This window comes from Perognathus longimembris, chromosome 5 (assembly GCF_023159225.1).
Source record: "Perognathus longimembris pacificus isolate PPM17 chromosome 5, ASM2315922v1, whole genome shotgun sequence".
NCBI lineage: Eukaryota > Metazoa > Chordata > Mammalia > Rodentia > Heteromyidae > Perognathus > Perognathus longimembris.
The window spans coordinates 82,910,196-82,935,621 of NC_063165.1; the positions used below are offsets into that span (position 1 = coordinate 82,910,196).

Sequence of the window (25,426 nt, forward strand, 5' to 3'; positions counted from 1 at the left end):
GCAGCAATCAGTCCCTTAGTCACTTATCCCCATCAGCTCCAGTTCCCTTAGCCAATTCCTCAGTCAGTTACCACCATCAGTCCCCAGTCCCTTAGTCAGCTAAGCCCATCAGCTCCTAGGCCACAGGCATCTGCTGTGGAGAACTCAGATGTGAGGGGGCTCCTCCTGACCTTCCCAGCACTCTATGTCAGTAACAAATGGCTTCTAATGAATTTCAACTCCACAGGTGGTACTTTAACAGAAGACCAAGTTTATTACTCCCATTCAGTGGTTCCTGGGGGCTTCGATGTTAAGTCATACATAATTCGAGAAATACCAGGAATCTTCTTAATCTCAGTGACCATCTTTAACACCACCTGTTATAAAAGAAAGATTACCGGTGAAAGAGTTAGCATCTGCTGTATATCAAATCCTGTAAGGCTAACATTTGCAATTTAAAGTTAAAATGTAACCTATTTCACTATTACCTTTCATGTACACCAAATGAGGTCACTTATCCATCTTATACAGTGAACCTCTATCTTGCTATAAAATCAGTACTACTTAAAGTACCATCCACAGACAGTTGCTTGTCTGCAAGCTGAGTTTGTTAACTGGCCCCAACAAGTGTTGAAATCACTTATGTAATCTGTCAATCCATGTATAAATTGCTGTGTTTTAAATTATCTAAGGCACAGGAAGCTCATGTTGGAAATCCTAGCTACTCAGGAGGCTGAGATGTGAGGATAGTGGCTCAAAGCCAGCCTCGGGAAGCAAAGTTTGTGAGACCAACCTCCAGTTAACCACCAGAAAACCGAAAGCGAAACTGTAGCTCAAAGTGGTAGTAGCTTGCTACTCTTGAGCAAAAGAGCTCAGGGATAGTGTCCTCAGTTCAAGCCCCACAACTAGGGGGTAAAAAGAAAAAAAAAAATTATCTAAGGCTTCAACAACACAGCTGAGACCACCATAATATCACATGATGTACTCTAAAAGTCACTGACGGTCTTGTCATATGACTGGCCAGAAATTTGGCAATGCTGATACACATTCACTGAGCCAGCTTTCTAGCTTTAACCAGAATTCGGGGTGGGGGGGTGTGGGGGTGTGGGGTGTGTGTGTGGGGTGTGTGTGTGTGTGTGTGTGTGTGTGTGTGTGTGTGTGTGATGGCCCAACTAACAGGCTCAATTTTACTCTGTTGGCACAACTTTGGGTTGACTACAATGTAAAGTAGGGGTTAGCAGGATTAGATGAAACTACAGATTACAGTGGGTTACTTTCTACATGGTAATTAGATATCTGTAGAGTATATTAAAGGCCTTTTTATGGATTAAGTAGTCAAATATGTGAATATATAAAGTGTGTGTGTGTGTATGAATCTTAGGAATAGAGAACAAGCCCCCCCCCCCCAAATATCAACTTTTGTACTACCTATCTCAATCACTATTAAAATGTCATGAGTACTGAAAATGTACATTAGAAAAGAAATAGATCAATCACCTCCACAGGGATCTCATTGCCAGGAGTTGCCGGTATACCGGTCATGAAGTCACTTGTAATGAAAGTCCGAATAACCACAGATCTCTGGCAGGAAGGTTGCTTCTGTAGTGGGTCCCGATCAAAATGCAACGGTGTCAAAATCACTGGCATCTGGCTGATTTTCCCAACGTACCCTAGAGAAAGAAACACAAGGCACCAATCACCACACCTAGAAAAGCACCCCAACCTAGGGCAGGCAAACCCTACGGACACAAACACAACTTGATCAGTGCAGCAATGTGGCACAGTGTAGGGATAGTTACACAGTCGCCCCCCGCTGTGTCACAGTTCACTTAATGCTGCTTCACTGTACCTGGGGCTGTTTTTTCTTTTGCATACATAAATAGTGATCCCTCACCTATCACGTAACACCTACGACAGGTGAGAGATCACTGTACTCAGTCTACACTGTGAATACGACAGAGCAAGCACTAAGAAATCAGGGCTAGCCTCCTGCAGCCTCCAGTCATACTTTTACCAATTCATCCACACAAAACCATGTTTTAAGTGGACTCTGTTTAAAGACACATTAATATTTATTGTAGGTTCACTAACATTAAACTAACCACAAGTAACACCACAAACCATGTGTCAATTTACTTTATATGTGCTTTCTATCACACAGATTTCCTCCTCAGAAGGAGATCATAGCCTTCTCGTGCTTAGGAACCCACATTTGAGTGCTATGCTTGAGAGCTTAAGGAGCACTTCAGGGAAACCTTCAGCAGCACACACCACAAAACTAACGTGCACCAACTGCACAGTGAAAGGACACTTGAGCGCTGACACAGGCAGAGCCTGGTCCACTTCTGCTGATTCTCTGGTCTGCCAATGGCCACAGAGATAAGTTAGTTCTATGTAGAAAGCAGTGTTAAGGAGCCATTCTTTACAAACAGTAACAGCAACAACCTCCAGAAAAGCAAAAGCTACTTCCAAGTGCTAGACACCATAATGTCAAGCTTCCAACAACAGTCAGTGTGGTGTGAATAAGCCAAACGACAACTTACCAGACTCCCTGAGGATGTTATGGGCCTCGTAATCAGCTTGGCGCAAAGTACTGAGCACCCCAGTTGTCAAGAAGGTGGGAGTGACATCTGTAGGAGGTTCTTTAACTGGTGGGCCAAAGATATAGACAACTCTACAAGGAAAGAGGTAGAAGTAATACAGAAGTCATGTTAACATGAGAAACAAGGCATTTATATTTAGGCTTCTCTCCTCACTTCAACTTCTTCAATCAGGCAGAATATACTATTACAGAATGAGCTGTGGTTTATATGCATAAACCTAAACCCTGTGTTCTCTGTGGCAGTGATAGCACAGGATATGAAAGCATGTGTGATCATGAAAACCTATCACGTGATATGCTAGGCTTTAATGTCCCCAGAACTTCCATATCAACCCAGGACCTGTGGCTGTAAGGAGACATGATGAGGTCAAGATGAAGCATGCTGGATTGGGGAACACCATCACCCAATGGCCACTGCCCTTCCCAAACCAGGAGACCATGGAAGTGCAGACCCCCAGAGCAGAGGGCTGTGTGAACACAGAGGAAGGAACTGGAATTAGGCTTCCACAAGCCAAGGGCTAAGCAGGAACCACCACACATGAGAAATATCAGATAAAGAAAAACAAGAAGGCAGAGAGAAAGAAACCAGCACATAAAAGTTTAAACAAAGAATGAACATCTTGGGCAAAAGCAAAATAAAAGAGACAAAACTGTAAGAATGCTGTGAAACTGGAGCTGGGAATATGACCTACTGGTAGAGTGCTGGCCTTGCATGCATGAAGCCCTGGGTTTGATTCCTCAGCACCACATGAACAGAAAAGGCTAGAAGTGGCGCTCAAGTGGCAGAGTGCTAGCCTTGAGCAAAAAGAAGCCAGGGACAGTGCTCAGGCCCTGAGTTCAAGCCCCAGGACTGGCAAAAAAATAAAAAATAAAAAGAATGCTGTGAAACAAAAATATAATTAAGCAATGGAAATAAATTCAGAAGGAAATTTCTGACACACAAAGTTTACAGAGGCTGGGTGTCGGTAGCTGTTATCCTAGCTACGAAAAAGGCTGAGATCTGAAGATCGTGGTTTAAAGCCTGTGAGACACTTATCTCCAATTATCTACCAAAAAGCTGGAAATAGTGATAATGGCACTAAGTGATATAGCATTGGTCTTGAGCACAAAAACTTAAGGAGAGCACCAAGGCCCTGAGTTTAAGCCTTAGGACTGGCACAAACCAAAGGAAGTTTACAGAGGTATTAGCATTCTTCAGAAATGAATATCCTGGTTTTGAGTATATTGCAGAGTAAGTGTTTCTGCATTTGGGGGCCTTCCAGGAAGCACTGTCTTTTATCTAGAAACATGGCTTCTCTCTTTAATTACATAGACCCTGCTAACAATACTAGCAGGTATGTTTCTAGTTTCTGCAGCCAACTTAAGTAAATGAAGCCTGAAGTAAATATTTTTGGTTGTTAGCTGACTGATAGCTTTCAAGAAAATTGGAAAGTCAACTATGAAATAAGAGCATTAAAAAAAAAGAGCATTTAAATTAGCAATCTGCCACTTAAAGCAAGGGACATTTTTGAGATGCAAATGGAACACAACTGATTGGTTATAAACAGGTTATAAATCATCTGGTAATATATGTAAGAATTTAATGTGCAAATAAAAGGAAAATTTGGTCTATAAAATGTAAACCCTAACTCAAATGGAGCTAATTCTAATACCTGTCATATGCCCCCCCTTTTTTTTTGGCCAGTCCTGAGGCTTGGACTCAGAGCCTAAGCACTATCACTGGCTTCTTTTTGCTCAATGCTAGCACTCTACCATTTGAGCCACAGCACCACTTCCAGCCTTTTCTGTTTATGTGGTACCGTGGAATCGAACCCAGGGCTTCATGCATACTAGGCAAGCACTCTACTGCTAAGCCACATTCCCAGCCCGCCTTCTTTTTTTCTCAGACTGTAATTATGTCAATTAATTTAATTCTGTAACATACAAATCTTTGGTCAATCATCCTAGAATAACACATTATCATAAAAGCAGCTGCATAGCTGTGTGCCAGCTGCTCAAGGCTGAGATGTGGAGGACTGTGGTTCTGGGTCAGCACAGGCAAAAAGACTGTGAGACTTCATCTCAACAAGAAAGGCTGGGCAGATGCAACCACTTCTCACCCATTTATGCAAGAAGTTTAAGTAGGCAGAGCATGGTCCAAGCCAGCCTGAGCAAGGATCAAGTCTACCATAAAAACCACCAGCAAATGTGACTCAAGTAGCAGTTTCTGTCTAGTAAGCATGAAGCCTGGAGTTCAAACCCCAATACATCTAGATAGACAGACAGACAGACAACCAAATAGCATAAGCTGCTAAACTGGAAGATAGGCTGTTATACTTTATACTAAAATAAAAATCCTTTCCATTTCCTTAAATAGCAATTTTAAGTCAACAGAATTACACTGTGATGAAGGATCATAACCTAAGATAATGCGAAGTACCACCTAGCTAACATCACTCAAGCACCGAAAATAGAAAAGGAAAAGAAACGTAAGCCAAGTGCTGAATTATAACCAGAAGTGTAGCTACAAAGAGAGCCGCTGACTCCTATCTACCATCTCTTACTTATACATGTCTCGAGTCATTTGGTCATTCATTAGTATATCCTTCCCTTCTACTTCACCCATGCACCCTCCCCCCATCCCACAGAATATACCTGAACTTCACCCACACATCCTCACCTATCCACCCAGCAGAACACACCTGTTGATGTTGTGACACATTCGAGGTATGAGCCTAGCAAGGAAAACAAGAGATTCCCAGTCAGGCTCATCTTTACTGGAGAGTCCACACACATAGCTGTAGGAACGGCAGTCGCCCTGAAAAACAGAAAATCAACCACTTTTAAGAGTTTTACATGTTCAAAAGGTGGGATGAAAAATATTTTATACATAATGATCCTGTTAAGTTCGTATTTTCCTTTTTTTTTTTGGCGGTACTGGGGTAAATCCAGGGCTTTGTGCTTGCTAGGCAAGCATTCTACCACCAACTGAGCCATGTTTCCTGCTCTTTTAAGTTCTTTCAAGTTAAGTTCTCACTTTTGGCTAAAGCTGGTGTAGGACCACAATCTTTCTCTATCTATGGCCTGGTGCAAAGCTGGGATTATGCGTATGCACCATCACTCCCAGTTTATTAAGTAAGTTGGGATATTACTTTTTCCTGGCTGGCCTCAAAGCCTAATTCTCCTGATTGTCACCACTCAAGTGGCTAGGATTTCAAGTATGAGCCACCAAATGCAGCTCATTTCAAAAAGTACATTGAAGACACTTCTTTAATGATTTAATCAAATCTCAAATTAAAATCCAACATTAGGGCTGGGAAGGTGGCTTAGTGGTAGAATGTCTGCCTAGCATGCATGAAGCCCTGGGTTCAATTCCTCGGTACCACATAAACAGAAGGGGCTGGAAGTGGCACTGTGGCTCAAGTGGTAGTGCTAGCCTGGAGGAAAAGAAAGCTCAGGGACAGTGCCCAGACCCTGAGTTCAAGCTCCAGGACTGGCCAAAAAAAAAAACAAACCCAACCCACATTAAACTGGATCTAAATCAGTTTTGATACAAAGAAAGCATCATGGTACAAGAATTTAGTTAATATATCTCAGAAGTTCACTAGGATTTCAGTTCAAATGCCTGGTCTACTGTGACTGGCCAGCATAATTTGACCACCAAGTTCTACCTACGTTTACTGGTAAAGGATTAAGTGGGAAACAAAACAACTCATAGACATTTACTTACCAACTTGTTTAAAAGTAAGCTAAAAATTTAAACCTGAGTGGATAATGGAGGCAACTTAAATATCCATCAACTGATAAATGGACCAAAAATATGTAGTATCAACACAGTGAAACACTACTAGTTTATGACTACTAGTCATAAACAAGGATGAAACCCTGTCATCATTTATGAGAGTGGAACTGAAGGTCATTACATAGAGTGAAATAATTCAGACATAGACCGTATGTGGAATCATAGAATTTGAGCAGAATGGTGGTTACCACAAGCCAGAGGACAACTGGAGAGCAGGAAAGATGTAGAAGGTTGATAAGTGCTACAAAGTTACAGTTAGATAAGCAACAAGTTCTGGAATCCTACCACACTGACAAGTGACTACAGCTAACAAGTGACATACTATATATTTTGAGAGTTTAGATGGCTGCACATAGAAACTGTAAGCGTATCAAGGAGGCAGGTGTATTTACACAGATTTGAACATTATACAATGTACATGTGGATCCAAAATCAGATTGTATCCTACATTGTAATGTTGGTGTCAAACATTTGAAAAAAGTCAAAAAGTGAGTAACTGGCTCTCTTCTTGAGGTCTACTTATTCCAAATTACTTTATATAAATACAAACTTAAAAAGAAATTTTTATAAAAAGCTTAATAGATACCAGACACAAAAGTACTGTCTCCCATCAGAGGTGAAGCAGAGGCACATTCAACACCAGAACTGGAAGAAAGGAGCATTCAACAGGCAGAAAGCAGTGGTGCTGCGCAAGCTGAGAGCAGCATCGGGGCAGTGTGGCTTCACCCAGGGCCTTCCTGCAGTTAAGGAGAGACTTCTACGTGGGGGGACGGGGTGGGGAATTCTTGGGGCTTGAACTCAGGACCTGAGTGCTGTCCCCGAGCTTTTTTGCTCAAGGCCAGCACTCTACTTGAGCCATAATTCCACTTCTGGCTTTTGTGGTGATTAGTTGGAGATAAGAGTCTTACAGACTTTCCTGCCTGGGCTGGATTTGAATCACAATCCTTAGATCTGAGTATCAACAGGCATGAGCCACCAGGCGGAAAAACTTCTTAAAGTCACTGTCTTTCACACTTTAAACTACAAATTTGGACATGGCCTAAATTACCAGTCCTTTTGAAAGCAAGCCAGATTTGAAGCAAAGAGTTCTTCCAATTTTTACTTTTAGTTAGAGTAGAAAAAAGCATTCCAAGATTATGAGGTTTCTGCCAGAATATTTAGTTTCTGTAGCCTTATACAATCTACAAACATGCTACAAAATTTTGGTCATTTCATTTTTCTATTTAGAGTATAGGCTCGCACAGACCTCCCTCATTCCTACGTAATCCCTAGTCCCAGAGGTGACGAGAGCACTTAGCCAAGGCTAAGTCCCTGACTCACCTGCACACCCACAGTCTTAATTGGCAGCAAGAAGGCGTTCAGTGAGTGCAGACTGGTAATTTGCATCAGCTTCTCCTGATCCTCTTCTGTCGTGCAGGCTTTGACTCTTTGTAATAATGTATGAGGCTGAGAAAACCAGGGATGTTTGGTCAGTTAAGAAACCCGGCACTGGCTCTTCCTTTATCCATTACTATCCTCGAACCTGTGCTCACAGCTCCTTAACATCCTGTGGCACTTCCCTAACTGCCTGTCCTTTCCTAACTCGCTGTACACTACACAAATGCCAAACATGCATTTGAGGCTGCCCTTCAGAGTCAGTAACAGATCAAATTACATACACCAAGACATTACTGTGTCTTTCCTTTGGTTTGAGCCAGTCCCTTCATTCAGCTCACTCCTTTCTCCTGTACTAAAGTTAAACTTTCTATATATCCATTCTTCCACAGTTCCGCAATACAATCAGTCTTTCTGGCAAATTAATACAGGCATTCTTAAAGCTGTACATATTGTTTTAGACTTTAAATAGAAAAGGTCCACCAACACTTTAGTATTTGATAGTGTGTTTGTTTCTTTTACCATTTCCTTTGCTTATTAATCCTTCTTGAACACCCAAGATACTCTACTGGGATGTTTACTTCTCGTGAGATGGGTTCTTTAAAATGCTGGTTCTTAACCTCGGCTGCTCAAATTACTCAGGGCATCAGGTTCCACTGCTGTTCTACTAAATCAAAGATGCTAGGGAGAGGGAACAGACCTCCAGAGCGCCCTAGATAGCTGTTCTTTAGATGTTTAGTGGCAGTAAGTTTTATCAGAAAATTAATTTATTTCAAGGTTTTGCTCATTTCAATGTCATTCTTTGTAGATTTTCTACCATTTCTATGTAGCTGCTTTGTCCCTGACAGTCTATAACTTCACTAGGATATGGCAGCCAGGTGTCATCATCTTTCCTTGAGTCATGTCAAATGAATCTAAGTGTCATCTTTCACCTGCATGGACAAATTTACTGACTTACTAATTCCCAAAATGGATAGTAAAGATGACCTCTTAGGCTGGGAATGTGGCTTTGCTATAGAGTACTTGCCTAGCATGCATGAAGCCCTGAGTTCAATTCCTCAGCACCACATAAACAGAAAAAGCCAGAAGTGGCGCTGTGGCTCAAGTGGACAGTGCTCAGGCCCTGAGTTCAAATCCCAGGACTGGCAAAGCTGACATGTCATTCCTATTTGAAGCTCTTTTAAGCACTCTATTTTTTGCCAGCCCTGGGGCTTGGACTCAGGACCTGAGCACTGTCCCTGGCTTCTTTTTCCTCAAGGCTAGCACTCTACCACTTGAGCCACAGTGCCACTTCCAGCCTTTTCTGTTTATTGGTACTGAGGAATGGAATCCAAGGCCTCATGCGTGCTAGGCAAGCCATATTCCCAGCCACACTAATGTCTTTCAGAAGATTTACCCCTCATTCCCAAATAAGGTCTTCACATCTATCTCCAAGTCCATGATTCTCTTTTCAGCTACTGTTATTACTTTCATTTCCAAATCTACTCAGTCATTTTTAGTAGTCTTATGCCATATTTTTATTATCAATACCTTTTGTTTCTATTTTCTTCACGTATTTCTTAGCTTGCAGTTTTCAGAGCATACAAGTTACAAATGAATGCCCTGTTCACTCACTCAGACTGGCAGGTGCTTCTGTTCTGATCAATTTGCAGCTCAAATGTAGCCCATGAGAAGACCTCTGACTGAATTCCAGACATTCAGAGGCCTAAGGTCTGACAAGTCAGGAGCAGGCCGCTGTGCTTCTAGACCTGATACTTCAGCTCATCCCTAACTCCCAGAATCTCCCTGCACATAAAGGAGGGTTTTATTGTTTTTTAGATATATAGTATATATCCAGTTTTTCTGGAAGGAGAAGTCTTCATTTCAGTCTCTACAACATGTTTTCTTCAGTCATTTCAAGGTTTACTGCTCTGAATTTTCCAACAATGAAATGCTAACAAATTAGCAGGTATAAGAGTACAGAAGTATTCCATTCAGTTACTCATTAGATGTGACAAAGGATTACCTTCTTAACACTTGCAGAAAAATCAGCTACTATTTTCAAAATGTTGTTTGTTTCAGGAAAGTCCTTACAAATATAAGGTTCTTCTGCACATATTACTCGGATTGCTAGGCCGGGACCTGAAATTAGAGCAATACCAGAAAACTCTTAGAATCCTTATAAAAGTAAAATCTATCTGCCATCCAAAAGGGTTTATAAGGTGCTATGGATCAAAGCCAAGGCCTGGCCGCTGATGTGAACCTCAGTTCGGAGCCAGAGGTACAGCTCAGTGGCACAGCACAGGCATGGGCTCAACCTAACTCAACCTCCCGTAGGTAAACCAAGTATGTAATTCCAAATGTAGCTACTGGGATCCTATCCAAAGCACTTTAAAACAATACTCCAAGGGTCTCTTGACACTTGTATATCGATGCCTTCTACTTCCTACTTTTATGTTCTTTACATATATTATTTTCAATTCAGATTATATATGCCAATTTATAACAGATACAAAAAGGAGAACAGTATAATGAGCCACTTTATGTTAAGAAAATGCCTGAGTAAACTAGTACATACATTTTACCAAGTCCTTAACAGGTGATAAAACCACAAGGTATGTAGGAATCTCAGAAAACCTGGAATCACTATTCTGCCATGCAGGAAGTGCCTGATTACAGGCAAATGCTAGCCATATCAATTAATTATTCCCAGTCTCAGTGTCTGTCTTTAGAGATGAATAGCTAAAGGTTAGAAGGTTAGTTTTTAAAGGAAAATAATGAAACCTTACATGGCAGAAAAGGAGTCTAGCTGAAATGACAACCAATGAATGGCACGACAGCACACCCCCTCCCTTCCCCCCCCCCCCCCCGGCTTCTCAAGACTCACCACCATCCTTTGCCAGCACATACACTAAGGACTGGACCTTACATTGCTAGATTCCACAATGTAACACTGCTTATGAGGGGAATACGATGATTCACAGCAAAGGCTCTGATTACTAGGGATAGTCCCACCTCTACACCTTCTATTCTGTATAACTTGGCAAATTAGCCTATCTCTAAATTTCTTCACCGGCAAAACAGGATAATACTAGTTTCTACTGTGAGGATAATACATGATAATATTTTCCAAAGCAGAGTGCGTAGCACATACAAAGTATTTTAAATGTTAGTTATCACTATGTTTTTAGTCTAATTTAATTAGATCTCATCATCACTTAAGTACTACACTGCTAAATCTGAGATTCAAGTCTTGCCAAGCTCAAAATAAAACACTTTAAAGGCCTCAGTCCTAACTTTATCATGTTGAATTTTTTTCTACCTATCAACAGACGACTACTTTTAATCTTTGTTGTTTTTGCTCATGAATTAGATACAGAGCATGGTGCAAAGTGTACAAATAAATGCAGTGGTTAATTCATTCAAATGAATCAGAGAAAAAAAATCTTAAGATTATTAAGCCAAGTACAGTGGTACATAGCTTTAAGTCCCAGCTACCCAAGAGGACTATACCCAAGAGGACTATAGGGCTTAAACATAGGAATTTCAAAGCAACCAACCGTGGAGGGGAGAATCTCTAATATTTTAGAGAACCAAGTTTAAATTGTCAGTTCTTCTACGGAATACACGATACACAGAACCAAAGAACCCATAAATCCTAGCTCTACCCTTAAGAATCATAAAGTAATAATATTATCTATGCTTTGGTTTCTCATCTGTATGCCAAATAAACTTCTGTATACTATCTAAATACAAATACAATGGAAAATGAGAATAAAAGGATGTACATACAGTAGACATTCAAAAGAAACCCAGCGTTCATGGTTCATGTCTGTAATCCTAGCTATTCAAGAGGCTGACATCTGAGGATCCCAGTTCAAAGACAGCCCAAGCAGGAAAGACCTTGAGACTCCTATCTCCAACCTACCACCAGAAAACTGGAAGTGGTTCAAAGTGGTAGAGCACCAGCCTATAGCAAAAAAACTCAGGGAGAGCCCCCAGACCCTGAGTTCAAGCCCCATGACTGGCAAAAAAAAGAATTTGTTCCCCATCCATCATTTCTCTCATGTTACAAACTCCCCAAATGATGTATCATTCAGAATTGGCTGGACTAAAGTAACATGAAGGGCTAAGGACAAGTCAACAAAATCCAACGTATTTTTCTTTACCTGGAAATGGATGCCTGGAAACTAACTCTTCTGGAAGTCCAAGTTCTCTGCCTAAAACTCTCACTTCATCTTTATGAAAATCTTTCAAAGGTTCTATTACTTTTCCCTGTAAGAGACAAAAAGGTCAGCCAACACAGGCTGGTCATCAAAATGGCTTCAAAAACAAAAGGGCAGTAAGTAACTGATTTTTCCTGTTGTTATTTTCCTTAAATGTCAAACTGGGAATGATGGTATATACTTGTAACCCCAGCACACAGCCTAAGGCAGGAGAATGGCAAGTTCAAGGCCAACCTAGGCTATACAGCATGTTCCAGGCCAGTCTGAACTACTCTTACCTAAAAACCAAAACCAAGTCAGACAGATAAAGAGAGACAAAGAGATAGATAAAAGAGATAGACAAGAGAGAGAGCAGATAAAAGAGATAGATAGACAAGAGAGAGAGCAACAAAGATACCCCTCCTCTCAGCATCTGGGGTTGCTCCTCCAATCAAGTGACACACCCATTAAGAAAGTTATCATTCAAATAAAAAGAAATAAATATAGCAAATAATGAGAAGATGTGCAAAATGGTGTAACTATTACAAAAAAACAACAAAAAAAGATAAAAGTAGAACTACCATGTGATCCAGCAATCTGCTTCCTGCTCTGTACTCAAGAACTGTAAACAGACATGGAGTGGTAGCTGTACACACACTTTTTCACTATTCACAACATCCAAAAGGTGGAAGCAATCCACATATTCATAAATGAATAAATGGATGTGTACTTGCAATATTATATTACTCAGTCTTTAACAGGAAATTCTGTCATGCTACAACATGACGAATCCTAAGGACATTATGCTAAGTAAAGTAAGCTAGTCACACAAAAATAATACTGCAGGATTCCACTTATCTAAGGTAGTCAGAAAGTGTAAAAGCCAAAAAGTGGAAACCCAGATGTCCATCCAGTGATGAGTGGATAAATAAAATGCAGTATGTCTACACAATGAGTATTGCTTGAAAATGAAAACAATACAACACGGTGGAAGCTTGAGAATACAGTAAAAGAGGCCACAGTCACACACATTTCTATGAATCAGTTACATAAAGGATATCCAGAATGAAAAAAAATACAGAGACAAAAATAAATCAGGGGCTGGGAATGTGGCTCAGTGGTACAGTGCTTGCTTGGCATGCATGAAGCTTTGGGTTCAATTCCTCAGTACTATATACACAGAAAAAGCCAGAAATGGCGCTGTAGCTCACGTGGTAGAGCACTACTCCTGAGCACAGAGAGGCTCGGGGAAAAGCCCAGACCCTGAGGTTCAAGCCCCACAACTGACAATAAATTAAATAAATAAACAAACAAACAAGTAAGTAGTGAGTGGTTACCCAGGGCAAGCGGGATGGTTGCAGGCGGAGAACAGAGAATGAAGAGTGACTGCTAATGGGTATGACGCTCCTTTGTGTGTTCTAAACTCGGGGGGTGGTGATAGTTGCTCGGTGGTGGATACTGGGAGGGAGGAAGAGAAAAAGTCCTTTGTGGAAAAGTTTTCTAAAGGTTTACCTCTTCTCTCAACTTCCTGATCAGTTCTGTGTCGTTGTGGTGGGTCTTGATGAGTTCAGCCTTGCCGCTGGCGACAAGGGATGCACTCTCAATCAGATCAGGCCGTAAAGTACCTTGAGCAAGGAACACCTCCTCGGGCTTTAAATTCATCTCTCCAATCACTTCATTGGCAATCTAGAACCAACAGAAGAGTATAGTTGAACCTTCAGGAAACTGTGGCATTTCATTCTTCCAGTGCAGTTTCTCAGTGGCCTTTTGTAGCCCAACCAGGAAACTGATCCATCAAACTCTAAATTCCTAAGAACACCTGCTTTCAGATGGCTCTAAAAGTCAGCAAACATTTCCTTCATTAGCTTGAAATCTATAGCTGCTGAAATATTCAATCAACAGTCCCTAATACCAACTGAAAGCAGATAAAACAATAGCTTAGCAACATTCTTCTAAAAATTAAGTTCCTGAGCCAGGTGCCAGTGGCTCACATCTGTAATCCTAGCTACACAGGAGGCTGAGATCTGAGGATCGTGGTTTGAAACCAGCCTGGTCAGAAAAGTACCTGTAAGACTCTTATCTCCAACAAAATACTCAAAAAAAAAAGCTAGAAATGGTGCTGTGCCTCAAATGGTAGAGCACTAGCCTTGAGCACAAAGAGGCTCAGGGACAGCACTCAGGCCGTTGAGTTCAAGACACAGGACTGGCAAAAAAAAATTAAAAAGTTCCTTTTTGTCAATATACAAGCAATATATAGTAAACGTCTGTTTGACTCTCTCTTTCTCTCACACACATCAAAATAGCAATTTTGTTATTTGATACAGTAAAAAAATACAACTACTAAAAAATTCATATATAAGTACAAACATGTTTGAGTGTGTTGAGCACATGTTGAGGATATTAAAAGTACCTTTACAAAAGTATCACCAATGATTTTCCTTTTTTCCTCAGGGCTGGTGGTCATATTTAATGTCTTGCTGATTCTCTTCCGTGGGGTTCTGTCTTCTTCTGATATTGGCAAAGTAGTTGTTCCATTGTAAAAGGAATGAGCAGCATTGATCACTGAAAGAGATGGCAGACATGTTAGAAACTATTTCATTTCTTTATGTTGTAAGTAACAAGTCAAACTACATAAAGAACATGCATTCAGGCAGTGGTGGCTCTTGTCTGTAATCCTAGCTACTCAGAAGGCTGAGATTGGGCTGGTAATATGGCTTAGCGGTAGAGTGCTTGTCTTGTGTTCATGAAGCTCTGGGTTCAATTCCTCAGTACCACATCAACAGAAAAAGGCGGAAGTGGTGCTGTGGCTCAACTGGTAGAATGCTAGCCTTGAGCAAACAGAAGCCAGGGTCAGTACTCAGGCCCTGAGGCCAAGCCCCAGGAATGGCAAAAAACAAAACAAAACAAGAGAAAGCTGAGATCTTGAGAATTACAGTTTGAAGCCAGCCCAGGCAGAAAAGTCCATGAGATTCTTATCTCCAATAAACCATTCCGAAAAAGCCAGAAGTAGCGCTGTGGCAGAGTAACAGCATTCAGCACAAAAAGCTCAGGGAGAATGTCCAGACCCTGAGCTCAAGACCCAGGACCAGCACATACATACGCATAGGGAGACAGACTTAAGGTCTTATTACTATTGGCCTTTAAAATAAAATTAAAGACTTTTTTTTTTTTTTTTAAGATAGAACTGGGCAGTCCCAAACTCCAGAGCAAAAATGATCCTCCTGCCTCCACCACCAAAATAACTGGAGATTACAGGGGCACATTCTCACACCTAGTTGACTATTCTCTCAATCTGCCTTCTCTGTATAAGCCTGTCTAAATAATAAGGTGTATATTCAAACTAATGCAGAAGGGTTTGGTGGTCGCATGCATAAGTGAAGGTATAAAACAAAGAGAGATGGTAACTTTAGAAGAGAATAGAATTGTAGTTGAAAATGGGTGATTTACCAATTTAAGTGTAATAGTAGTAATAATCATGATAGAAATTTATTAGGACCTGTCTTGGACAAAAGGAAATTACAATACAAAACCCTGAAGTATTTCCTGTCCTGAGCTTATTGAGAAAACTGCAATTTATTAAAAACAATGTGCTCACTGTGAGAAAAACTGTCTTTTCTATCAAATTGTTTTGCTTAAAAATTCCTGCTTTGGCCTAGTGACTTGGCTATTGTTAAAGAGTAACTGCTTTGAGACAAGAAAGGATTTCTAAAATGTAAGGTTTTGTCTTAAACTAGTTTCTTTTCAAAATGGAATCATGGCCTGACCCAGACTGTTCAAGAAATAGCAGAGGATATAGGTATGTCCTGAGATTACTTGTGAACTGTTAAATCTTACTTCATCACCTTATGTAAATACATTTTACCCTACTCAAACTAGCCATTACAAACAGATAGTGAGCCTGAGCTCAACCAATTTGAGCAGAAGGGCAGGTCCTTCGGCATTTGGAATAAATACCTGAGTTGACTGCCTGCTATGTGCTTGCTTGCCAGATTTTTTTGGCTGATGCCAACCCCCTTCAGTGCACAAGTAAATATTGCCTTGCTGAGAGACAATTCCTTTTTGTTTCTATTGTGGTGACTCTAATAGTTCTTAGAAAAGTATACTTATAACATCATTTAAGAAACAAGACTTGGGGCTGGGAATATGGCCTCGCGGCAAGAGTGCTTGCGTCCTACACATGAAGCTCTCGGTTCAATTCCCCAGAACCACATATATGGAAAACGGCCAGAAGGGGTGCTGTGGCTCAGGTGGCAGAGTGCTAGCCTGGAGTGGGAAGAAGCCAGGGACAGTGCTCAGGCCCTGAGTCCAAGGCCCAGTACTGGTTTAAAAAAAAAAAGAAAAAAAGAAACAAGACTTGATCTGATTAAAGCAAGCCGTATGTGTACATTAAGTGTTTTGTGGTTCACTAATACCTTTGACTTGAATCCCAAGCTTCTTAAGGGCCTCTTCAACAGACTGGCTTTCCCGTTTTCTCATAAAGCCATTATCAATGTGCACAGCAATGACCTGATCTTGGTTCAAAGCACGATTTAGCAAAGCTGTACAAACGGTTGAGTCTACACCACCACTGAGTAAAACCTATAAGGTAAAAGGAAAAAACGAAACAAAACCAAAACTCAAAGAAAGCACTATCACCTTTATCACTACCTACAAGACCTGTCAGAACTAAAGGTATGTATGGTAACTGAACATCACAGAAGCAATGCACCATATACACAGATAAAACATAAGGGCTATCTTCAGGAATTCAGCCCCGGGTTCCAACATTACTGACATAAGTTTAACACCAACAGATGACAAATGGCTTACCAAAACTTTTGACGTGCCTACTTGCTCTTTGATTTCTCGAATGCATTGAAGTTCTCTGTTTTGCACAGTAAAGGTCCCGCTGCACCCAGCAATATCATATAGGAAATTCTTCAGTATCACTTTACCATTTTCTGTAAGGCCAACTTCAGGGTGGAACTGAGCTCCATACAACTTTTTAGATTCATTTGCTATACCTTTATAGAGAAAACAAGCAAAGTATTTAGGCTTGACATTTTAACCGAGCTGTACAGCTGCACCCCAGGGACTCATGCCTGCAATCCCAGCTACTCAAGAGGCTGAGACAAGAGAATCACAGTTCAAAGCCACCTCATGCAAGAAAGTCCATGAGACTCTTATCTCCAACTAACCATCAAAAATTAGGAAGTGGAGTTGTAGCCCAAGTGGTAGAGCCCCAGCCTTGATCAAAAGCACAAGGACAGCACCCAGGCTCTGAGTTCAAGCCCCAGGACCAGCACAAACACAAAAAAGAGCTTTACTGGCTAATGATAGTGTGCTTGCCTAGCATGCATGAGGCCCTGGGTTCTATTCCTCACAGAACCACGTAAACAAAAATAAGTAATTTTATTTTAAAAGAGCCTTACTGATGAACTCACATTTTTCCTTTAGGGATTTCCAGTATTTTTGTGACTATTTAAGTAGTTATTCAGGTAAACAAGTGTAGAATTCAAACTAACAGAAAAATCAATTCTTATTTCTCAAAGAAGTAGAGGATAAAATAGTTATTATAAAGAGGCAGATAATGCTAGGCCCAAGTAGCTCACACCTGTCATCTTAGCTACTCAGGAGGCTGAGATCTGAGGATCACAGTTCAAAGCAAGCCCAGGCAGGAAAGTCTTCCCGAGACTCTTATCTCCAATTAACCATCAGTAGCATTGTGGCTTAAGTGATAAGAGTGCTAGCCTTGAGCTGAAGAGCTCAGCGACAGTTTTCAGGCCCTGAGTTCAAGCCCAACTGACAAAGCCAAAGGCAAACATGTCTTATGTCCTTGTGGGATTAAGGTGGTTGTGTTTTAATACTTTAATAATGTAAAAGCATTCTTAATTCCTGGAAGTACACAAATGGGCTACAGGACAGATATGATCCATAGATCATGATTTGCCAACCCTGGTTCAGAAAAAAATGTGCTAGGTGCTTAGCCTGTTTGGTAGGTCCAAGACCCAGGAAAGGCATAAAAAACCCAAACAACTGAAAGCACAATATGGTAGGATGATGGAAAGTTCTCAAACTAACGTTTGACAAGTTTATAATATGATGAACATTTTACACCAAACCACTGTATAGCTTGAGTAATCCCTTCTAATATTAAATTCTCTTAATGTCTTTTAATTTTTAATGAGATCTACAGAATTCAGTTTTACCTGCTACAATGTTCCCAGAGCGCGCCACCACTTTGAACCCATCAGCCACTTTGTCCACACTGTCTCCATGTGTGAGCAAGACAATTTCTTCCTTCTGAAGGCCTCTAAGCAAACAAAAGTGCAATGTCACAAGCAAATCCTAATGGAACTTAGGAGGGACAGGTTATTTTGCTTGTCCTATGCGTAGATCAAGAGAATAAAGTGCAACCTGTCATCCTGCACATTATCCTATGTAGAACTAATAAAGAAAACTGAATCTCAAAAAAACAGGAATCGGGGCTGGGGATATAGCCTAGTGGCAAGAGTGCCTGCCTCGGATACACGAGGCCCTAGGTTCGATTCCCCAGCACCACATATACAGAAAACGGCCAGAAGCGGCGCTGTGGCTCAAGTGGCAGAGTGCTAGCCTTGAGCGGGAAGAAGCCAGGGACAGTGCTCAGGCCCTGAGTCCAAGGCCCAGGACTGGCCAAAAAAAAAAATAAAAACAGGAATCCTCACAAGCAGAAATGTCTGCAGTTTCATCATACAAAGAAAAATTCCCCAAATAATAAAATATTAACATTGCAGTTCTAGTGAAATTTATCTTAAGAGACAACTCCACTACAACACCCAATCTAACAGTCTTACAATACTGAAAATATCATTCTAGATACATATGTAAAGTATAGGTACACATGAATTGTAGGTTAAAATAAAAGCTATTAATGAAAATAGCAACCAAAATTTGGCTAAGAGTAAAAAGGCACAAAAAACCAAAGAAGTTAAAATAAAAATTCTATCATCTTCCCATTGGTCTACATCTAGTACAATAATATATAAAATCATTCTTCAAACAGTAGAAAGCAGGAACTATAAATACTGACAGCATAAGACATGGGGTTCCAAGACCACACAATCCTCCAGGCTGATTCACATGAGCCTTTTCACTCCTACTTAACTTCACATCATTCTGTTTTACCGCTTTCTGGGCACTCAAAGTCAAAGCCTAGTAAGGCAAGTACATCGAGTGGCTACAACTGTGCTTTTAATTTTGTGAACTAAAGAACTGGCAACTCCAAAAATAGCATCAACTCTACTTAAGCCTCCTACAAGGCTGGGAATATGGCCTAGTGGCAAGAGTGCTTGCCTCCTATTCATGAAGCCCTGGTTCGATTCCCAGCTCCACATATACAGAAAATGGCCAGAAGTGGTGCTGTGGCTCAAGTGGCAGAGTGCTAGCCTTGAGCAAAAAGAAGCCAGGGACAGTGCTCAGGCTCTGAGTCCAAGGCCCAGGACTGGCAAAAAATAATAATAATAATAATAGATAAATAAAATAAAATAATGTAATTTCTCTTTAAGAAAAAAAAAAGCCTCCTACAACTCTGCTTCATTTGAAGGTAAAATACCTGAATAAGGAGCATGTATTATCCACACTAATGCTGAAGACTCCATCTTCTCTAACATTTTTTTTGTGTACAGTACCGCCAAATACTTTATTCATCATCTGCTCAAAGAGAAAATCCATTGATATTAATAAGAATCAAAACAAAAACTCATTGTTATGCTGACTTACTCATATTCCTTGCTTTCAGAATACCCATTGTTTTCCCCAAAAGAGTCTGATAAACATGTAACTCAGTAACACTGTGTTATTACTAAGTTATTTAGACAAGACTATAAGCCAGGTGCTGATGGCTCCCACCTGCAATCCTAGCTACTCAGGAGGCTGAGTTCTGAGGATCATGGCTCAAAGCCAGCCCAGACAGTAAAGTCCATGAGCCTCTTATATCCAATAAACTACTAGCAAAGGCCAGAAGTGGCACTGTGGCTTAAATGGTAGAGCACTGCCCCTGAGCAAACAGAGGCTCAGGGACAGCATCCAGGTCCTAAGTCCAAGCCCCAGGACTGGGGGGGAGACATGATTATAAAACAAAATTGGGTTAGAAAAGTGGCCTAAAGGGGCTGGGAATATGGCCTAGTGGTAAAGTGCTCGCCTCGTATACATGAAGCTCTGGGTTCGATTCCTCAGCACCACATATATAGAAAAAAGCCAGAAGTGGCGCTGTGGCTCAAGAGGTAGAGTGCTAGCCTTGAGCAAAAAGAAGCCAGGGATAGTGCTCAGGCCCTGAGTCCACGCCCCAGGACTGGCAACAAAAACAAAACAAATGGGCTGGGGATATAGCCTAGTGGCAAGAGTGCCTGCCTCGGATACATGAGGCCCTAGGTTCGATTCCCCAGCACCACATATACAGAAAACGGCCAGAAGTGGCGCTGTGGCTCAAGTGGCAGAGTGCTAGCCTTGAGCGAGAAGAAGCCAGGGACAGTGCTCAGGCCCTGAGTCCAAGGCCCAGGACTGGCCAAAAAAACAAAAACCAAATAAACAAAGAAAAGTGGCCTAAAGTTAACACTGGCAGATTTTCCATTCAGGGTATTTCCATTCATTTGTTAAGAACAGAACTTTCTTTAATGCTTAAGTTAGAGTTTAATTTAAAAGCATACAGAAGTGGAGGAAAATGCCAGAGTAGACAAGGACTACATGATGAAAAAACAAATTCAGACAAGAACAAAGACCATAAAAAGAATCTCTGATCATGTCAAAGCAAGCAATGTCAAAGTCCGTGCTGTGGAAGGGGAGAGGAGAGGCTGGGTACCTGCCTTCCAAGGAAATACACCTGTTCAAATCCCTCACCCCCTTCCCCTTATGCCAACCGCACTTCATTCTGCCCTCCTTAACCCATCTTCTTTTTTTTAATTAATTAAATTTTGTTGACAAGGTGTTGTGCAAAAGGGGTACAGTTACATAATAGGGCAGTGAGTACATTTCTTGTGATATCTTACACCTTCGTTTTTCTTTCCCTTCCCTAGATCAGGTAGGCATATATACAACACCCAGTGTACCAAAATCATATACAGTAGCCACGTTTAACCCATCTTCTTATTCTTACATATGCCCAACGTCCCCACATCAAATAACTACATGTGAGATCTGTTCAAATGTCAAATATGCATTCATGTGGTCACTCCCACTTAGCTTGCGACAGCTGTGTTCTACAACAGGAGTCATTAATGTATGCGGGGTCACAACACACAACACTGAATAACTCAGTGCCCAGCAGAGGTAGCCCTAGAGCTGGTTAAAGGTCAGGTGTTATAATTCATAGTAGCAAGTTATTCAACCCCTTCTATTCTCTGTTCAGGCACAAAAACAGTTTTGAGTTATGTCTAGCCATAAAGAAACCTGCTAAGTATTTCCTAAATGCTAGACTCAGACATAGAACTTTCTCTGCATCAATTGAAGAGTCTAAGTAGAGTCTTAGTAGTTCCTTGCCTCTAGTCTCGTCCATCTTCTAGTCCACATTCTAGAGATTCTCCAGTGTGATCTACTAAAATGTGAAAGTAACTGTATTAGCCTATGAATATATTCTTCACAGGCTGTTTAGCATCTATACAACAGGGATTGGTAACTTTTTGTGATGGAAAAGAGTACGTATGTTCACCTAAGTGGGTGGATGGCAATATTCTATTTCCTACTATAGCTCAAAAGCATCCACAGACAATACTTAAAGGAATGGATATACTTATACTATATGAAAGTACTTGTAGACACTGAAATTTGAATGTCATCACATGCCACAAAAATATAATTCTCTTCTAAAATAACTTTTTGTTTTCAGTTCGTGTAAAATGAGTGGTGGCCCATACTTGGCATGCAGATGGCTGGTCTACAGGATCAAGCTCAAATCCTTCACATCATCAAATGCAAGGCTTGTCACTACACACTTCATCCAATTTTCATTTCAATTCTCATCCTCCCTTCATTTGCTCATTAAACCATTCAAACTAGTATGGTTCTGAAAACACATGACCTTCCCCCAAATCTTTGTCCCTCACAGCCTCAGTGTGGGACAGTCATTCATATGTACTGAATGAAAAACGGATGCTTTCTTCATCTTCAATGAACCTCCTGCACTTCTGCCTCAATAAATTTGTAGTTCACAATTAGAGATAGCTGAAAGATAACCGAAACTGTTGTAACTCTACACAATTTAAGAGTCTACAGTCTACCTAAAAGCTACTTTCTACAAAGCAAAGGGCTTTAGGTTCTTAGGAAAGGCAAATATGTCCTGAGCCCAGGTACTCACACCTGTAAGAGATAAGAGGACTGCAGTCTGAGGCCAGTGAGACCCAATCTCAAAGAACAAGGCAGTGCTGCATACAGCTCATATCTATGTGGGAGGCAGAGGTAGGAAGACTGTGGCATGAGGCTGCCAAGGGCAAAAAGCTAGAAACCCTACCCGAAAAATAACTAAAGTAAAAAGGGGTAAGTGTGCTTGCCCAGTAAGCAAACACCACCTTGAGATCAACCTGTGAACTACCAAAGCAATAGGGAGGGAGATGTTAATAATGCTATTTTACTTGTCTGGTAGATCTGTAGTACTCAACATTAAAGAAAGCCAGAAGGCCAAAATCTATAGTACAACACAAAATGCTAGTGACGGTGTACAAAGAGGACTCTTATTTTAAGCCTTTGACAATGTTTTGTAACAGGAAACACTGCATTTACTTCTTACCATGGATTCCCTATAACAGATCTATACTGTCCCATTAGTATAGTAATTCAGTAATATACAAATATCTAACTAAATACCATCAAGAGAAAAGTAAAATGCAACAAGAGTTACAAAAAGCATCAATGTAAGTCATCAGAGCACATCTTCAAGTGTACCTGCATGCCATAGCAGATGCCAAGAACAGGCTTGCCAATCGTGAATATTGCTGGATCAAACCAGGGGGCATCTTCAGCATACACAGAGTTGGGTCCTCCAGAGATGATGACCGCACTGTGCATGGAAAGAGGGGTCAAAAAGGGACTTCTAAGTGCTCCTCTTAAACAACTTTATTTCTGAAGCTCTTAATACCCTCAACAAGCCTCCCAATGAGCCTGTATACCTTGCTCCCATAAGTCAGGCAATATTTTAAGTTAGCTGTATTAGAAACTACAAAACCATCTGAGCCTATTTTCCTCACCTGCCTCCTAACACTCTTACTTGGCCCTCAAAATTTTACTCAATAAGTTTAAAATAGTTTAATAATAATAGAAACAGTGTTTTAATAATAGCAAGTCGTGAAAATGTGTATTTCTAACAACATACTAAGTTTTCAGACACTTGTTTCTTTTGTCTTGTCTTTTGGGTCAGTGTCTGAAAGGCCTACACTGGCCTAAAACTCTACATGCCTCTGTCTCTGGAGTGCTAAGATTATAGGCATGTACCACTACATGCAGCTAAACATACAGAGTTGAAAAATATCACACTTTAGAGACAAGTCTCTTGGGATACAAGATAAAAGAGACTATTGTATATCTGACTTCTTCCCTGAGGTATCCTAACCAACTATCTGTACATTTTCCTTTGAATGCTTTAGTGTAAATAAATGATCACGCTAACTACATCTAACTCTGACCCACAAACTCTATACAATGTAAAATAGCAGTTGGACAAAAAAAAAATTATATCATGGTAGACTGGCACCAGTAGCTCATTCCTGTAATCCTAGCTACTCAAGAGGCCAAGACTTGAGGATTGCCAGCCTAGGAAGGGAAGTCCATGAGACTCTTATCTCCAAATAACCACCAGAAAACTAGAAGTGGTACTGTGACAAATCAGAAATCCCACAATCTAAACTTAATCTCCTCATACAAACACTAGCAAAAAGTCTACCGGAATCCTTGTTCTTTGATGGCAAATGCAGGTGTTTCCAAAGGAAAGATCTCAGACTGCACAAACAGCTCTCTCACTCTCCGGTCTATGACTTTTCCATACTGAGCCCCAGCATCCAGAATGACAACAGCTCCTTCATAGTGGTGACAGCCATCCTTAAGGTCTCCTCCGGCGCTCTCCAGCTGCAAGTGTAAATATAGCACAAATCACAAAACAACTACATATAAAATGGAACCACAGTCAGCTCCCCAAACACACAGGAAACTGTTGAGAACTTTTTTTTTTTTCCCTGCCAGTCCTGGGGCTTGGACTCAGGGCCTGAGCACTGTCCCTGGCTTCTCTTTGCCCAAGGCTAGCACTCTACCACTTGAGCCACAGCGCCACTTCTGGCCGTTTTCTATATATGTGGTGCTGGGGAATCGAACCCAGGGCTTCCTGTCTACGAGGCAAGCACTCTTGCACTCTTCCCAGCCCCTGTTGAGGACTTTTAAGTAACCAGTTTATAACATGGGTCTTATGGGGAAGACTGTGACGCACAAGCCTCCCTTCACATGCAAACCTAGTAACAGCAGCCATTCGCTGCTGTGTGCCAGTCCCTGGCATGTACATGCCCTCCTGTTCACTGCTGCATGCCAGTCCCTGTGTGTACACACCTCTCCTGTTCACTGATGTGTGCCAATCTCTGCATGTACACATCCCTTCCCCATTCACTGCTGTGTGCCAGTCCCTCACACACAGGAGCTATCGGCTGGATAAAGACATTACTCCACACCGCCAAATAGTCCTGACTGACCCTCATTACACCAGTCAGTCACACAATCACCTTGATTCAGCATTCATAGCCTTACTGTGAGGGAGGTCCTGATGAGGAAACTAAAGGTAAGTTCAGCCAAATTCATTTTATTAGGATTTTTTCTAGGATATAAGAAAAATTAAATACATGCATCTGGCCCACAAGTAGGATTTCAAGGAGGTGTTTTTAAATCTCAGCCTTGCCTAGTATACATTTTTAATGCTTTTTAGGAAAACAGTGGAGCAAAGTGTGAAGCTGCTAACTACTTGTCTGGAACTGCAGTCAAAATATCCACAGCTAGGTGGACAACCTGTTCTGACCCCCCCCCCCCCAAGCATGGTGGGGTGACCAGTGCAGGTGTCTCTCTACCCAGCTCCATTTCTCCCTTTTCTTCCCTCCCTGCTCCCTTTCTTTTCTTTTCTTTCATGTGAGAATGCATCTCAAATTTTACATAATGAAAAGCATTAAAAATGTGTGTACTTTGGAAATCTTCTTAGGAGGATATATAACCAATACAATCTCATTTTAGCACATTTGTGTAAAAGTTGAAAAGTGCATGTGTGCAGGGTGACATACACCAAAATACCATCTAAATTTTTCTTTCTTTGCAGTATTCAAAGTAATCTAAACACTTATAGAACTATTTTTAGAGGCCTTTTTCATTATAAAATCTGAATTTTTAAAAAGGGTATTGGGCATGCCTATAATTATACCTACTCAAGAGGCTAAGATCAAGGCCAGCCTAGGCAGGAAAAGTCAGCTGGGACTCTTATATCCATCTAACCAGCAAAGTAGAATGACTCAATAGTCTTTATATAAACAAAAC

The 25,426-nt window shown here is 41.0% G+C and overlaps 1 protein-coding gene across 1 annotated transcript in view; it reads right to left on the reverse strand.

Annotated features, from left to right (window-relative positions):
- Window positions 1-230: 230 nt before the first annotated feature.
- Window positions 231-25,426, reverse strand: part of Gmps (guanine monophosphate synthase) — a 33,901-nt gene continuing 8,705 nt past the window's right edge. Inside the window, exons 2-16 of the mRNA XM_048347224.1 lie at window positions 23,808-23,989; window positions 22,814-22,928; window positions 19,494-19,591; window positions 18,109-18,212; window positions 16,730-16,923; window positions 16,333-16,498; window positions 14,331-14,482; window positions 13,433-13,606; window positions 11,885-11,990; window positions 9,742-9,857; window positions 7,683-7,808; window positions 5,263-5,378; window positions 2,523-2,653; window positions 1,477-1,649; window positions 231-356 (exon numbers count right to left, since the gene is read on the reverse strand). Of these exons, the coding sequence (XP_048203181.1) occupies window positions 255-356; window positions 1,477-1,649; window positions 2,523-2,653; window positions 5,263-5,378; window positions 7,683-7,808; window positions 9,742-9,857; window positions 11,885-11,990; window positions 13,433-13,606; window positions 14,331-14,482; window positions 16,333-16,498; window positions 16,730-16,923; window positions 18,109-18,212; window positions 19,494-19,591; window positions 22,814-22,928; window positions 23,808-23,989 (2,055 nt within the window). The 3' untranslated portion in view covers window positions 231-254. The remainder of the gene's footprint in view (window positions 357-1,476; window positions 1,650-2,522; window positions 2,654-5,262; window positions 5,379-7,682; window positions 7,809-9,741; window positions 9,858-11,884; window positions 11,991-13,432; window positions 13,607-14,330; window positions 14,483-16,332; window positions 16,499-16,729; window positions 16,924-18,108; window positions 18,213-19,493; window positions 19,592-22,813; window positions 22,929-23,807; window positions 23,990-25,426) is intronic.